General features: G+C 36.6%; 1 protein-coding gene across 1 annotated transcript; it reads left to right on the plus strand.

The window, feature by feature from the left end:
• The first annotated feature begins 408 nt into the window (after positions 1-408).
• TNFSF13B (TNF superfamily member 13b) lies at positions 409-17,732 on the plus strand. The gene is made up of 7 exons (XM_059466973.1): positions 409-470; positions 5,513-5,925; positions 6,009-6,114; positions 13,653-13,709; positions 14,061-14,173; positions 14,271-14,421; positions 16,062-17,732. Exons 2-7 carry the CDS (start codon positions 5,599-5,601, stop codon positions 16,172-16,174), a joined length of 867 nt encoding a protein of 288 aa, XP_059322956.1. The 5' UTR covers positions 409-470; positions 5,513-5,598; the 3' UTR covers positions 16,175-17,732.
• The last annotated feature ends 285 nt before the right edge of the window (positions 17,733-18,017 follow it).

The raw sequence follows: 18,017 nt of genomic DNA on the forward strand, positions 1-18,017 counted from the left end.
AGTAACTAAGGAACTGATTGTGCTGCTTGAAGGCAGAAAGAAAGGAAGTTCTACAGCTGGTTTGAATTACACTTAATGTCTAGTGAGGGCTAACTATTTACAAAAATTCAAAGGGAAAGGTCAGGCAGAGAACCCTTTCCTGTCTGTCCTCTAGGACTCAGGGACAGTGTAGCAAATACAGCTACGAGGAAATTTTGAAAATACTTGAATCATTGTCCTGTGCCCCCTATTGAAGGTCTCCAGGCTGTAGCAGCAGCAAAGCGGCCACTCCCACATGAAGGGCCATAACTCCGTGTTTATCTTGTTATCATACAAAAGCATTTTCAGCCCATCTGTGCAAAATCTGTTAAGTTGCATAGTGTCAAAGAGGTGGAGAAATGCAGTTCTCCATGTTGCTGGATAGCAAAGCCAGTGAGACTGTAAGAGGAGTGGGCTTCAGCTGTATGAGAGAGCTCCTTTTTCCCTGGGCAGTAAGAAGCAATTGCTGTAACATCATGGAGGGGGGAAGGGGGGGCTGAAGGGGAGGAGGCTGGCATTAACCTGCTGTAGTATATAAATCCTGGGTTGTCTTTTTATATTTTTCATGTTTTGAAAATTATTTTCTAGCTGGTTCTGCTGCATACTTTGAAAGACACCTATGATAATTGTTTTTCCTTTCTGCGTCAGTTCCTCTTCTCTTTGAAAGCACTGTAATAATGATGTAAAAAGTGACAGTGGCTGCAAGTCAGATGTAGGTTTACTTTGTGTAGTATGCATTTGGACCCAAATTGTCTGGATATCTAGAGAAGTAATATATAGCAAGGAATGAAGCAAAGATGGCATACCTAAAATATGCCGACACATTTATGTTGTCCTCGGCAATTTTGAAATGTTGATGGAAAGAGAAAATATTACCCTTTTTGCCTCAGAAAAATCTCATGGAATTTTTTGTTTTCCTTTTAACAAGATAATTTATCAAATAAGGCTTAAACTGTTTGTATAACACATCCTTTGCTTGAAAGGTATTCAACAGCTTCTTAGAAGTTAAAATAATAAGATGTAAGATATACAGCCACAGGAGTGGCGTATGGAGAAATAGAGTGCTTTTGGGATCCATTTGTGAGGCAGAACCTGCCTGGTTTTGCTACTGTTTAAGCTGTAGTTAATGGCTGAAAGAACTAATTGAGTGTTCTTGAAGGGAATTTGTACTATTTCAGAGGGATATCTGTGAATACTTACATACAGATCTCTTTATTAGCAGAAAACTATAATACAGGATTTATTCTGATCTCCCCTAAAATAGTCCTCCTGTTTTGTCCATCTTCAGAAAGGACTCGAAATTAAGTGGAAAATTTCAGAACGGAGCCTTAGCCTTTTCTGTGCTGTGCACTGTCTTGTGTGGTAAGGCGAGATATCATGGTCTCTTTCTTGGAACAGCCGCAGGGACCATTTTGCCGCTGCTTCAGAAGTATGTGAAGCTGGACCCTTGCCACTGGAGGCGTACTTTTAGTGCAGCCTTCAACACACTTGCCTGGATCTCTGGGCTGCAGCATCTGCTCAACCTCCTTTTTAAAAACAGAACATTTGTTTTGAAGTAAACTTTGATGTTTCTTCAGTAAATTGGGTTTTTACGCAAGACTTCACAGTCATATCAACTGCTTCTCTTTTGTGCATTGAACTTCATTATGGGTTTTTCCTCTCCGACAAAGAAGATGCTTTTGTGGTTAAAGTACATAACTGGATTTCAGGAAATCAAGAATTCAGTTTCTGGTCAAACCACAAATTTCCTGTATGATTGGTTGCTATCTCTGCCTTGGTTCCCCACCAGATGAAATGTTGATCTTTTATAAATTTTCAGATTAGCAGGACCCATTTTTATAATTTAATCTGAACCTCTGCATAATGGAAATGAAAAAAATAGAAAAAGTTAACTACCTGCATAAAATTACAGGGTTTGTTTCTCCTGTAACATCTTGGAAGTTTTAAACTGCCTTAAATTTGGGTTCAGGAATCCTTAATAATGGGTTCAGGATGCCATTTTCCTGTCTCGTAGTGAAACACTCTCACTTTTAAGCATCTTCAGTGGTAATGTGTTGGGGTTTGGTTTTCATTTATTTATTATTTTGAATTTTACCTAAATTTTTAATCTTTTTCCTGGAAGTAAAGGACTTGGTTAACTAAAATTGTTAGATAAACCAAGGCATTTCTTAATAGTTCCTTAATAGTTTTCCTAAACTACAGAGGTTTTTTTAGTCAGTTAATCTGAGTGTTCAACATAGCTCATACTTTGGGTTAAGGAGATACTGGTATATGCACAGATCATGTACTGTGTATGCAAATTGAGACCATATTTTCAGAGTACCTTTATTATAAGGGTTTATTCTTATTTTTTTGCAGAGTTAGATGGCCAGGGCTACTTTTCTGCAGTTTAATCCAATGAAATTTTCTTTTGTAGCGATAGTTTTGAAAATACTGCTTTGAACTGGTTTGAGGCAGCCCCTAAGTTTTGCTGGCTGCATGTATTTCTTGAGCCCAAAACTGTTGATGTGGTACAAAAGTTTGCAAAAGGATTTTCAGGAAAGCTGAGTAGAAGTCCAGTAGAAGCAAGCTGCTAGCCAAAACCTGAACACCATTTCTGAGATTAGTTCTTTAGGTCTATTATATTAACTCTGTACTTTTGACCTTTTTCACAGTCCAGTTTTGTCAGTCTTAGCTATATGCAAATAGGTTTTGCCAATATAAAAGCACGGTGCTCTTTCCCTGCAGCATATATATCCAAATAGTATATTCTATTTCAACGGGAATATTCCACTGGGAGCTTGTGCTCAGCTGAAATCATCACCTTCCCATGTCTGCTGGTGGGAGGCTGATCTGAGCACCCCTTAGTCCTCTTTAGTCACACCTTAGTTCTAAACACAGCAGAAGCAGCATGTGCTGATCTTACTGACTTTGCTTTGCAGCTCTGCCAACAAGGGGAATCATAAGGACAGTATGTTATGACAAGACATAGTGGCAAACATTGAGACACTGACTCCAGGTTCCAGGCTCTGCAGCTGGCATGGGGTTGTTATTTGGTTGGGGGCTTTTTTGGGTTTGGTGATTTTTGGGATTTTTTTTAAAAGTAATTTTTGTGATTCACTTTGATGCAATTAGCAATCTGCAATTAACTAAAGCTCCATTTGATTATATTAGAAGTTGCTTAACTAAGTATATTTCTAGGTAATTCATACTGGTTTTCATGATTGACCTCTTATTGTCACTAGCTATTGTTCCACTGTTTTTGTCATCACCAAAGTTGTCTGAACTTACACTTTCTTTCAAACCATATAACTGCTTATAAATCTACAGAACACAAGGTGGCCAACAGAGGAATCCCTTTGATGCTTAGCTCCAAATACCTATTGAATTTAACAATTTCCCATGTGTGGGCTGTTAAGATTTTCCTCATCTCCCCTTTGAAATTGTCATTGATCAGAATTATAAGCAAGATGGAGCCGGATGTCTTACAGACGTCCTCTATCTCACCACAATTACTTTGTCAGCCCAAAAAGTGACCCCATTTAAAAAGGCTGTGGAGGCTGGGAAAAGCCTATTTTTTCTAGAAGTGGGTAGAGCACTGCTATTTATATACCAGTCTGATATTTTCTGATACATTAATGACAGCAGAGACCTCACTGGCCAATAGCTTCTTGGTATTCCTGGATAGCTACTTATAACTTTCATGTTCTCACTCAGTTTCATTTTCTAAAGTAGCCCTTCTTTTCCAACTGTCACATTATTTTTTATTTTTGGAACAGTCAGTACTAGGCTGGTAATGTTCTGATGTCTAGGCATACTTGAAGGCATGTCTGCTTTGTACCAATAATTGCTTATTCTGTTAAAAAACCCCTACATTACTTCATATTAAATTTACTTCAAAATGCAGCCTCATTTACAGCCTAATTTACTCTTTACAGTGAGAACAGAAATGGTATGTTGTTCTATTTTTTTCACCCCACACTGATTTCTATATAATTTCTCACTGTATTTATGTGGCTTCTAGGTGCAAGATACAGGATATATATTTTTTCCTTTGCATTTAGGGACAGATTTACTTATCTGTGCAGGATGTGTGTGGTTGCTGGAGGTGGCAAAATAAAGAAAAGAGTGCCTTGCATCACAACGGAAGATGATAAAGCTTATAATCACACTAAATTTCTCGTGGCCTTAGGAAACAGAAGAGGGAGAGGCTACGGAAGCTGTCACTCTATTATTGTTCCTTCTTCCTTCTCCTTCTCAACAGAATTAATTTGATCTGAGCTACTCTGGTAGGTGTTGTCATAAGGATTTATTACACAGTGTTTGGACTGACCGGTAAAAGTTTTCTCTTTTGCGAAGATAAAGTTTACTTACATGGTAAGAGGGGTTGACCCATTGATTTTGGCCATAATTGTGATACTGTTTATCATTTTTCTTCTGCCCCAGACCACAGGAACTTTTAACAAAGGGGTAAAAGTTGAATTTTTGTATGAGAAGACAGCAAAATATGTGAGATGTCTAGGTATCCTTGCTGTTACAGAGAAGAAAGAAATTCCTAATATAGAGTTTTAAGATGAAAAGCCTTATAAAATTTTGAAAGACTAACTTATACCAGAAACTCAGGATTCACCTGAGTGTTGCCAGCATGCATGTTTAATGTATGGGGTTGTGTTTAATTTTAAATTATCTAAATAAATATTTGCCCTTGTACCTTGTTCTTATTTTCCCCTCTCTCATTCTTTTCCATCCCCTAGTTTTAACCACTTCTAGTTCCACCCCACCAAATTTCCTCTCTGTGCTTCTTCACGTTCCCTTTTGCATTAATGCAGATTCTTGAGTTCTTTAGAGAGTCTGTATTTATTAGAAAAGTTTAATAAAATATCATCCCTTTTAAAGTTAGTGTGATGAACTGATCTGCAGAATTAGCATCTTCATACAACTGAGAAACCTGTAATTTGTGACTCATACCTGGGAATGTTTTTCATTATTGTTTTTTAGAAAAGGAAAAAAAATAATTTTAATAATTTGTCTCCTCTGTAGGCATATAGACACTTTAGATATGAATATAAACATGGATATAATATATATACAGAGTACATCTATATGCCTTCATATACACAGAGGTACATGCCTGTCATATGTGTATGTCTTTTAAGTACCACTGGATGAAATTCTGCCAGGAAACTTCACATTATTTCTGCCAGGAAACCTTACATGGTTCCTGCACTTTTAGATAAGGCTTAAAATCACCTGTGGTATTGGCTGTGCCTGAATTTAAAGATTATGGGAAATGGCTATAGCAAGCTGCCACGTAAATAACTGGTGGAAAGTGAAAGGAGGAAGGTAGCTTGTGAGAAAGTATTCGTTTCCAAAATGCAGCACAGAGAGGTGGAAACAGAGGGAAGACAGAATCTTAGATGTTCACTGTGTACATTAAGTCTAATGGTGCTATCAAGAGCTTCATATGACAGGAAATGATCTGGGCGTTTTGTTCACTTATTCTGGATGCCCTTAGTTTCAGAGAGCAACTGCTAACATGGATTGCACCTCGGAAGGGGACAGCTGAACTCTCCCTCTGGCTTTAGTAAGGAAAGAGCAGCGATGAAATCCGTGGACTGTGTGCACGTCATCCAACAGAAGGATACCGCCTCCTCTCCCTCTGCCCCCCCTGGTGCTGTTTCAGGCACCACGGGACTTTTTCCTGTCACATTCCTGTGGCTTGCAATGCTCCTGTCCTCTTGTCTTGCAGCAGTGTCTCTTTACCATGTTATCATCCTGAAAACAGAACTAGAAGCTCTGCGCAGCGAGCTGATCTACAGCATCCAGGCAAGGTCTCCACTAGACCAACCACTCGTGTCCCCCGATGCAAACAAAGCAGGTAGCCCTGTTTCTTCCTTCCTGCAAGTGTCTGCAGCTAGCTCCAGGCAGGTAAGCTGGAGGGCTGGGTTTGGACTTGCAGGGCATGGACCAGTGTGGGGCTGCTCTCACTGACTGCTGCTTCTCCTTGCTAGGAGAGCAGGCTTGCTGGTGCTGGCGCAGCTGAGAGCTTCCAAAAGGAAATCTGGAACGGGAGTAGAAACAGGGGCAGGCGGTCTGCTGACAACACAGAGGAAAAAGGTAAATTCCAGATGATGAATTGGGTTGGGGTGCTGCTGTTGGATACTCTATAGAGAAAAGCAGGAGTGTTTGATTTGTTTTTTCTTTCTCCTGTCAGTTGATCTGTGCTCCCAGAGCCCGTTCTGGTTTTCAAAATTATTGGTGAATGAATGGTGTTAACCATAGGCATTTCTCTTAAAGGACAGAATGTTAAATCACAGAATGTTTTGGTTTTGAAGGGATCTTTAAAGGCATGTAGTCCAACCACCCTGCCATGAGTAGGGACATGCTGTTTAAGGTACCAGATATTTATGCTATCTGCAGGTTAAACTTTGAATGTTAGATCCCAAATCTGCATGATGTGTTAGAGTTGAGAAAGGCAACTTCAAATCATTCAGATTTTTAACTGTTCAATTCTCTCTGATCAAATTAGGGAGGGAAATCTATTAATAAAAATGCCAATTCACTTTTCTGGGAAGCATACTCATCAAAAAAAAAAAAAAGAGAGAAGTAATGAGAATTTTAAGGAAATAGGAGCTTTTAAGAAGAAAAGCTGGCTCATACCTGACAAAAGAGGCAGACTACAAGGAATTCAGAGGTTTAGCATCATTTCTACATTAAAACAACCTATCAATAAATAGTAAAATTAATAAAGGAATGCCTACCCAGTAAGATTATTTTGGTCCTGGTTCTCTTTTTCAAAAGGTTCTGCAAAGAACATTGAAGACTGCTCCATAAAAGACCTCTGATGTGTATTATAGAGTTGACATATTAATGGGATATATTTTTTTCCTCTGGGTATAAAATATTTCATTACTTTTACAAACACAATGAGGTCTTATAAGATGAAATAAAGAATTTTATTATACCAGTTTGCACACATACACTAATTGCACTGAGTAACTAAAATATTCCTGAGTTGCTAAATCAGTTCACTCTTCTTATGTGTACTTTTATATTATTTTAACTGATACCTTAAGCTATTTAGAGAAGTTGAAATGGAGTAAATGATAGGTAAAGACTAAATGAAGCTTTGCGTAAAAATGTGTTTCTCAGTGAGCAACTAACATGAAATGTATTTCACTTGAGCTTCAGTAAGCTAAATGAAATTAAAGTTCTAGAGTATAATCACTCCACTTACTTCCAATATTCAAAAAAACTCCATTAATTTAGGACATCTCTTAAAATCCATAGGTTTATATGAGATTTATTCTATTTCTATTTCAGTCTTTGATTCAAGATCTTGGCTAAGAAAGATTTCGCAAACAGGACTGAGGTCATGATTGCTTAAATTGTATTTCTTGTAGCCTGTTTCCTACCACAGGAACCACAGAACTCCCCTGCCCTCCCCACCCTAGGAACTCCCAAATAAAAAAAAGTGATCTGAAGTAAAAATATCATAAAAAATAAGGAGATGACTTTTTAAAATGAATGTTAGAGCATCAGTACTCTGCAAGTAATCCAGTTTCCTTCACAATAACTTTCATCTTTTGTCTTATTGCAGTTTGAGATGAGCCGGTTTGGGGCTCCTCAGCTGTGCTTCTGAGTAGACTTTTGATTCTTCTCATCATGTAGCCACCTCTGATCATACCTGTAACACATAAAATTTCAATTAGGCTACTTATTTTGGTAAACTTTTTTTAAGGTACAGGTGGCTTTAAAGTCATTTAGGATGGATGAAAGAAAACACAGAATATGAGCATTCATTTTAAAGGGAAAAACTACATAAGCTGACCTATTACAAAAATGTTTTTGAACATGAACCTCATATTTTGTATATATAAAAGAAAAAATTAAATTGCAAATCTTGCATTTATATCAAAGGTTGTCTGTTAGAATTAGCTTTCCACCCACTCTAATTACAAACAATTCAGCTTTTTTAGAATTCAGTAACATTGTATTTTCTCAGATCAGATTTCACTGATGACCATGAACCTACTAGTCAATGTTAAATTTTGTTTTAGCAGAGTGAGTTAAATAGAAGAACATGGTGTTGTTCATGGTGCTGAATCCAGTCTAGTACTTGGTCATGTACACAGAATTACAGGCCCTTCATTTTGACCTTTTGACATTCATATCTGGGTTCCAGAATCCCATCAGTCTCCAAATTGTCCTGCAGATTTGTGGCACTCATTCTGTATTAATGACAAATAAATCAGGCTACTGAGTGAGGTGCCTGTTCTTGCTCTACTTCTCTTTGCTTCAGCATGGTCTCAAAGTCTGATTTCATAATTAAGTGTTGACTCATCATTTTACTTTTATATGGATGAATTCCTTAGAAAGTTAATCTTTGGAAATGTCACTGGTATCTAATTCCTTCTCTTGTGCTCCAACAGAGAGCAGAAGTAACATATAGAACTAATGTCTTGTTTATAAATACAGTTATCGTTCAGTTCTGGGATTTTTAGACTTTAATCATCAAATTCCAGGAATGGATGCCCCATCATTTTTTTTTAGACCTACTACAGCCTTTCTTAAGCATACTGAATTTTCATTTTAATGCATACAAGTGAAGCATTTTAATTAAAAGGACAAATGAATGAAAGTGCCTTTAACACAATGTTGTTTCTTTTTTTGTGGAGTTTACATTTGTCTGTGCTAATGCATAAAACTATTAGTCATCAGTAGCTGCACATTTTGTGTCTTGAAAAAATTTCCAGCTCGGGTAGGTTGAAGAGAAGTGTTTCAAGCATCAATTCCAAATAAAGCTGCACAGTCAGCAGTCAGAACCAGAGTTCTTGATGCAATGAGTAGGAGGTAATGGGTGATTTTGAAACATACACTCCTGGCAAATGTCATATCAGGACACGTTTCAACAGATGTACTTTTTCTTTTTGTCTTTCTCTTTGCAAATTTCATCTGTGGAGGAAAATTGGTGCACAAGAAAAGACCTCTCCTGAATTTTATATTTCATTCACAGTTATTGATTGCATTGCCTGTGTGTTCCTAAAAGCTGCATGTGCACTTGAGCCTAGGAACAAGATTTAGGTCCCATTGCCTAAGCCAAAGTACGAACATCAGGTTTCATTTTCACACTCCTTCAGTGGTTCGTTCTGATCATTATTGTGGGATTCTGATCCCCATGGCTGAGGGAGGTGAGAATCAGGCCTTCTGTAAGCACAAATGCTGGGATCAGAGTGGAGCCCCCATGGACTACATTTGCTTTGGTGTACAGAGGTTGCCCAACTCCTTGCATGCATGAAGGAGCTGAGGAGCTATTCTATGTAATTCCACAAATCAATGAGGCTGCGTCACCTGGCATGTGATTTGGCAATTCATTTTTTTTACTAGCAATTTTCAGGTTCTACTCCAATAGCAGTCATGTCTGTGGGAAGTAACTCTTACCTTCGAAGCATTGTGTTAGAATTTTGCCATTGCTCTTGATAAAATTGCTGTACTGGAATATTGGTACATTTGTTGGTTGGAAGTGTTTTGACTGTGTATGTTGTTACTTCAGATATCTGTGATAGAGGGATGGCAAGAGGTTTTACAAGTGGTACTTGACTTTAGTGATCTTTGAATTGAGATGTAAGCTTTTTTTACTAGCTTAAACAAATGCCACATATAAAATTCCCTTACCAAATATTCACAATACTTCATATTTCATTGTTTGAAGAGGTCAAATATGAAATAAAAATTAAAATCAAAGGAAAAAGGAAAAAGGAAAAAGAAAGGCCTACTTCTTGAAAATATATGTTATCCTTATTTGTTTCTGCTGGCAAAAGTCTAACTCAAAAGGAAATAGACCCTTCTATGAAGAGGGAGAGAAAATTACTTGATGCAATTCCTGCAATTTTACATTAAGAATTTCACTGAATGAATGAGTGGATAAATCAGTGCTGTGTATTATGCAGAACACTGCATAGTCAAAAATACACCAAATAGGCTCTAAGTTTTAAACCCAACATTCTGCTGTATACTGTATAATAGAAGTCTTAATCCATAGTAAACACTTCCCTTATTTTTCTAAAGGTAACATGTTATTGGCAATTCTGTGAAGGCCAAAATAATGCTATTAATTCTTTGAAGATGTTTGTTAGCTCTTAGTCATCCATGCAACTATGATCAGGGCATTTTAATACAGGGATGGACTGAATCCATAATTAATGCCATATAAAGGCATCTCTATTAAATAATATCAGATTAACCAGTTGTCCAGGTTTCTATTGTGATAGAGTTCATGAAAACCAGTTTATAAAAATGCACAAGCAAAAACTAGAAGACTTCTTGTGATGAGAAATCAAGAAGTTAAGGGAAGAAAAACTGCAAATGCTTCAAGAAAATGCTTGTCATTATAAATTAAATTGTCTGGTGTTTAAATGTGCTTTGGGAAGCCTACAGAGAACAGATCTAGACAAAAAAGGAACCTGTATAAGGAGGTCTGGGTTTGTTTCTTTTTTTTTTCAACATCAGGGTTTTTCCTAGGTTTTATTTCAGCAAAAATGAGCACAAATGTCTCAGACCTCAGATATCAAAACTTAACATTTTATGCATGAGCTCACAAATATTAAACTTGAAATTTTGTTTGGATGGATCATTAAGTGAGATTGCAAAATACTAAAATTATTATGCAATTTTAAAAATAACAAAGTTTACATGCAAGGGGAAATTTTATTTTATCAATGTAAGTTCTTAAATCATGGAGATATGCTGTTCTTCAGCAAAAGATAGTAGAGATTTTTTTAAATTGTGACTGCATTTCTCAGCCAGTAGAGAACACATCATTGCATGTGCTGGCTGTGGTTTATAAAGGCATCTGGACTGTCTAACATCTTCAAGACACTTTTATACAGATAGATCTCATGGTAACATTCAGTCCAGGTATTTTTACACATTTTCAAGTTGTATTGCATTAATCCTGCATTTTGCTTTCATTATTAATCAAAAATCCTCTAGACTACAAAGGTGTTGCTCAGGTTTGACTTACACTGGGCTAAAAGACATTAAATAGCAACTATTCAATGTGTATTTTATAATACATGTATTCTTCATATTGCACTTAAGATGAGGGTACTTCTTGGAGTACAATTGCTGGTGTTTTTTAGCAATATTTACTTTTTACTGAAAATTTCTGATAATTTACCCAGAAAATGTACTTTGTATTTCCATATCTTCTCCTTCTTAGTAGTAGTGTTTACTTGGATTTTTTTCAATAAATTACTCAATTTTAGGCATGTAAATAGTTCCACTGAAGTCAAAGTACTTGTATATACGGGAAATAGTTATGTGTCAGTTTGGCTTCTGAACATATTTTTGAAGCACGTTGTTGGTCAATCCTTCAAGCACTTTTTTAGATATTGTCTCTTGTAGCTTTAGGGAAAATGGCCACTGTGCTAGTTCCTCTTGTCATGAAGGACAAAATTGCATGCATTTTCTCCAAAAACAAGCTTACTATATTCTGTGGAGGCTTGTTCCTATATATATCTGCATATATTAAAAGAAAAGAGAAAGATTTTTTAGGAGATTAAGTGCAGATCTGATGTGTTTAGAATGAAGCAGACTTGCAATGTTTTTTTAAAAAGACGGAGATGATCTCAAACTGTACTGATCTTGCAGATTTTAATTACTAAGAGCAGTTCTCAGCAATGCTGACTACAATTTCGGTGCTGCAACCAGCTGAAACAGAAATCCACACTTGCAAACTGAGAATCAGGATAGTTTGAAGAATGCCCACCAAGTTTGCAGGCAAGTTTAATGAGTTGCTAAAGCAGCCATAGCTTTCACTCCTTGTAGACACTGCTCACTGGCATGCAGCTGGATAGCAGCTGGTTAGTGGGAATCATCACAACTCTTCTTGTTTGGTTAGTGAAAAATTTGGTGCCCACAATAGTGAGTTAATTTAAAAGTAAAAATTGAAATTTTGTTTTAGCTTACTGAAATACTAGGTGACCACCAAATTCCATTCACTAGGAAGACATTTTGTTTCAAAATGAATTAATAACTTGGGAAATTATTTGCCTGATGTTGTGTGTTTCCATAAAATTGCATTTTCACTTTATTTAGAAGTTTATTTTTCAGAAAATTATTTTGCTCACAAGTGTGATAGAAAAATGAATGAAGTATAATACCTTTATTAATTTTGTGTTGGCTTGAGGTTTTTTATTTCCGCCTTAAAGTAGATAATTCAGATGCCCTTAAATTCTTGGTTTGAAAAATCTATAAATTGTATTACATTATTGATGTGTATAGAAAAGACTCAAGGACACATTTCAGTGTAGGAGACAGGAGTTTGGATGATAGAATTCCTATTACCATGAGGGCTTGCAGGTTGTGTGATTGTTCTGGAATTGATGCATTCCCAGATGTGCACTTGAATCCTTCTGTGCTGCCAGTTGGCACTGCTGAGTGCTGGTGAGCATCCAGCCCTCCTCTGCTGTTTTCAAGAAGGACTCCTTAAAAAGGAGATTTAGAAACATAAAGAGACTTCTTTCCACCCAAATCCTCTGGCTACCTGCTGTGCACAAAGAGGTTTGTGCTACTGGACACTTGGCTGCCCATGTGGGTGCCACTGACAGATGCAGAAACAGGATCCCACATATCCATGGCATTCCCCATTATCGCCAAATCTGTGTGGCCAAATCTAACCCACAGACTTCTTGTCTGAAAAGTGGCAACAAAACAGAGCAATCCATGGCAGAATTTTCTTCTCTTGACTCCTAATAAATTCATTTGGTCTCTGTCAAGTGAAGTAAGTATTACTACTCGGTTTTCCATCCTTCAAAGTAACATAACAACCAGATGTTTTGATTAAAATCTGCTCCAAGCAAATGCAGCTATTTCTTTTCCTTTTATCCTGTTGCCTGACACTTATGCTTAGCAGGAAGATCTTTGTTTCACTTACAAATTTATATTTTAACATTCTGCAGTATTTTTTTCTGAACAAATATCTAATTTCTCATTAATGTCACCAATCTTTACAGTTTTGAGCAAGACATTTTGACAGATACCACGTTATTTGTTATGTGTGCCTGAATTTGCTAAGGGTGCATTAATTTGCTAACTCTCTCTATTTTCCCTCTTAGTATAGGTTGATCTAGTGTAGGTATCTGATGACATATTGAAAGTATGTATATATGGACTTTGAGAATTTATTATGAAAGTATGTACGACTAATATTTTACAGCAATTATAAATAGGAAGTAATTTCTCTAAATAATATGTCAAACAGAGAAAATCTGCTGTCTATTAGTGGGGTTGGGGCTTTTTTCAAGCTTTTGTTTAGAAAATTAGTAAGCTTAATTGACCTAATGATTTCTAGCTCATTTGACTTACTGTACATAGTTATATAAGGACCAGATATGGAAATAAGCAAGTGTTACTTGTGCTGCTACCTGAGGCCTCCAACTTGACTCTCTGAAAGTCATCTAGAATATGTTGTGACAGAAATTTTCATTTTGTACATATGAGTAAAATCTGTGTTCAAACTGTTCTGGTTTAAAATAAGTTGTGAGACTGAGAGATTTCTTCCATGACCTTTTTTTTTTTCTTAAAGTAGTTTCATAAGTTCATTCTGTTACTGACTTATGTTTCTTTGATTTCAAAATGCTTTCACTTTGCAGTGCTGCAGGCCTGCTTGCAACTGATTGCTGACAGCAAAAGTGATATCCAACAGAAAGGTAAGAATATGTGCCATGATTTATAGTTAAATGGGATAACTGTTTCAACAAATTTTACCTAACTTCAAAGCAGTAACTGAGTTTTAACAGCAAATTTAAAAAAAAATAAATAAATATTTTTTTTTAAAACCCAACAACAACAAACAAAAAAATTTCAAAAAACAACAAGGAGGTCCCTGCATCTGGAAGATCCCTGTCTCTGGATGGGTCTTGCAAATATCATCTTTCCAGTGGGGAAATCCACCTAGGGAGACTGAAATTTCTCTCTAGAAGTCAGCCTTTGTTATTTTTCGGCAGGTGAAAATGAAGAAAATAACATTTCCAATCACCCAAAATTATTTTGTCTTTTAGATGATTCAAGCATTGTCCCTTGGCTCCTGAGCTTTAAACGTGGAACAGCCCTAGAAGAACAAGGAAATAAAATAGTCATCAAAGAAACAGGTTATTTTTTCATATATGGCCAGGTGAGAAAGCTCAATTCACTTCAGCACCTGACTTTTGTCAGGATTTTTTATTGCTTCCATACAATAAGTTTCAAGTTTCCACCTCTTCTTTCTGTAGGTTTTATATACAGACACAACATTTGCTATGGGACACCTAATACAGAGGAAGAAGGCTCATGTGTTTGGTGATGATCTCAGCCTGGTGACATTGTTTCGCTGCATCCAAAATATGCCACAGTCTTATCCAAATAATTCTTGCTATACTGCTGGTAAATATCTGCATTTTCCTTTTCTTTGTTTGCAAATAAAAAGCTACATCAATTAGAATCTGTAGTGAGGGGCAATTGTGTTGTAGCAGTCATAAAGAACAGGGTTTGCATTCATGGATCTGGCTAAATGAAAAATTACAGAACACTTTCAGAAAATACAGTTTTATATGAAATATCAGCAACTGGAGATTATGCATCTAGCTCAGTGATCTGAACAATTTTGCTCCCTCCATTGCCTCTGTAATGTGGTTAGACATTTTGGAGCTTTCAGTTAGATGCCTGAGGCAGGCAAGAGGAATTCCTACTGTCCTCACTGAAGAACTCAGTTTAACTTAGGAGTTGAATTCCACATTTAGTCATCCCAATAAAATATTAAATTGCTATATTCTCCTTTGAAATGTCATGTATGGATGTTAGCCATCCAATACCTTCGTACCTTACTGTGACATTTCTAACTCCTTATAAAGGATGATGGATTTTTAGTCTGGTTTGATGAAAAACAGTTAATTCCTATAAGGTGGTCTTTATGACGGCACAAATTAGAAGCACCACAAGAAAGACAAATTAAAATATTTAACGTAAGTCCAGCAGGCTCAATGGTCAATATATGTGTATATTCCTGCAGTAGCATTTCAGGAATTAGTGTCAAGGCCTATAAAACCCCATATATAATTTCTTATCTGTCTGTCTTTCCACCTTAATGGTGGGGTTTTCTCTTTGGTTATTTTTGAGCAAGACTTTTTTTTTCAGTGCCTTATGAAAAAGTGGATGACACTGAGGGATGGAGTTGACCGTCAGCAAGTAATGACATTACACAAATGGGATGTGGCAGGCAGCTACATTTTTCCCCCATAAAAAATATTCCAACTAACTGACTAACTAACTAAATACTTTGTCCTGGCAATTGAGGATGTCCAAACACTTCCTTTGATTTTTTGCCCCTTTTTTGAAGGTGCTTATGTTGCTAGTTCATCTATATTCTGATTTTACCCCTGTATTACTGCTCCCCTTTCCTAACTAGGATCTCTGTCTTGCCACGTCATGATTCCTGCTTCCCAAATTCCCACTGTTCTGTTTTCACCTGGAAAAAAGAGTTCTGACTGCTTTCTCTCATGCTGTTGGGCTGTGTCACAGCAGGCATTAGATGTGTTCTCAGCTCAGCAGCTGCAGCTCGAAGGCAGCATGCTCGTGGTTATCATATCAGCTCCAGTGTGTCTGGCTGGAGGCAAACTGTTGCAGTGGATCAGCTGATGTGTGGTCACTTCATTAGGTTGGTAAAGCTCATAAGACCTCCTCCAGAAGTGTGGGGACAGAGTAGTCTGGGGCCAGTAGTAGTCAATGCTGATTGTGACTGTCTCATCACCATAACATGAGGAACCTGGCTACACCACTGGTAGACATTCTTGCTGTGTTTGCTGAAGTGAACTCTGCTATGCCGAGTGCAGGGTTGAAATCGTCCATCTTCACAGAGGATGTAAAGTGTCAGCTTTGGATAGGCTGTAAACTCTAAGATTGTACCTAAAGATAAAAACAGTCATCACAAGTAACAAGCCTTGCTTATATTTGGAAGATGACACATAAAGACTTTTGAGTACCATTTATAAAGGAGTGTATTTGAGATATTCCAAATCTTTTTCCAGGCATTGCAAAATTAGAAGAAGGAGATGAACTTCAACTTACAATACCACGGAGAAGGGCTAAAATATCCTTGGATGGAGATGGTACTTTTTTTGGTGCAGTAAGACTCCTCTGAAGCTCTTTATTTCTGTTTTTATGCTTAATGCCATTTTCTTCTCTACCTATGCCTTTGTCAGAAAAAATATTGAATTGTAATAAAACTGCCAATTCAATCTCTCCCAATCCACCACAGGCTTCTAAGAATTTTCTTCACTTTGATATGCAAACCCAAAACAGGAAACATACCAGACATACTTGTGAAATAACCACCATGTGATTACCAGAAAGCCAATTTATTTTAGACAATGAGACACTCTAGATAACAACTCTAAAACAATGAGGTTTTGCCTTTTAAACAATTTGTTATCCATGTGGCAAACCAAAGGAGGAGTTGCCCAAAAATAACAGCATGACCAGGACCCCAGACTATCAAAGTGTTATCAATTGAAAAGGAAATCTAAAATTAAAGTGTATCCTAGATTTGCATTATTTCACCAGTAAAGTATTTAATATATAAAATGTGGAGGAAAAACATTGAACAGTAGATTCCTCACCACAAAATGAAATTGCTAGTTGTTGTGTTCTGAGTTTTGGGTTTTTTTTTTTTCTTTCCCTAGAGATACTGGGGAAGGAAAAATTCTAAATGTCTGGGATAATTAAAAAAATACACAGAATTGCAGCCACTGTCTTGCTTCTTCCCTGTGAGCAAAAAGTGAATAAATTACTACAATCTATTAGCATTTACTAATTAGAATTATTTTACTGGAGAAAGGACATGTAAAACACTTCAACAGCTCAATCTTCAAAGCACTGCTATTTGCCAAGGAATACGTGTACACTTCTATGTAAACAAGGCTGGCACAGGAAGAAACACAGTGAGATTAGGCACAACACCATGGCTGGAATTGGATTTCTGGCTCCATAATTTCTGCAGTCATATGTAGATATGTGTGTAGATATATACAGTATGTAGACGTATCTGTATATATCTGAGAGTATGTATACACACATTGGTCTTGGGCATTTAGGAATAGCATTTTATCTTCTTTTGAGCAGTTTATCCAATGGAAATACTACTTCATGCATATTTTTTATATTTCCCTTGCTTCTTGCCATGATCCATTCTATGGAATACAGTAAAAAGAAAAATCCAATAGATCTGGAACCAGCCATTCAACTAAGAAAATAAACTTGTATCTCAGAGGCTTTTTCTGTGGTTTTGAATATAATGCTTAACTCTGTTTTACAAAAAAATTCAGATCTGTAGAAAGAATAAACAGATGTCCTTTTTCCTTTTCTTTTGTCTGGCTGATTTGTTCAGTAGGTAGTATTTATGCCTTTTTTTAATCCCAAATATTTTATGCTCAAAGGAGCTATTCTACTTTTTGCCCTGCTCTTAAAGAAGCATTGAAGTGCTATAGGAATAGATAAAAAGTAAAACCCCAAATAATGAATTGTACTTTATTTGAAAAATATTTTTAGGACCTGAGAATTGTGTTATATAAGCTCACTTAGTAAAGAAAAGATGCTCTGCATATTGCAGTTTCCTTGTCTGTTTTTATGAATTGTGTTTTGATTGATTTCTCATGGTGATAGATAATAAATAAAAGTGATTTGGAGCTCAGAATTATAAAGCATGGTAAATTAATGAAGCAATTATTTCATCTTCTCTGGGCTTTGGGAAGACATTTCAGCAATAAGCATATGTGTATTGGATTTTTACTCTGGGATATTTATGAGGCTTAACCACAGTTTCAAGGACCTGCAAGTCCTCCTTTTTTTAAATGTGTTTATGTGTTGTGCAGCTGCAGCTGCTTTGTTCTCTTTTTTTTTTTTGTCTATATGATTATTATTATTATTAAACTTTGATGTGCTGAATTTGCCAAAAAGGCATTTTAAGTCCTTATACAGGAGCCCTC

This window comes from Ammospiza nelsoni, chromosome 2, assembly GCF_027579445.1.
Source record: "Ammospiza nelsoni isolate bAmmNel1 chromosome 2, bAmmNel1.pri, whole genome shotgun sequence".
NCBI classification, from domain to species: domain Eukaryota; kingdom Metazoa; phylum Chordata; class Aves; order Passeriformes; family Passerellidae; genus Ammospiza; species Ammospiza nelsoni.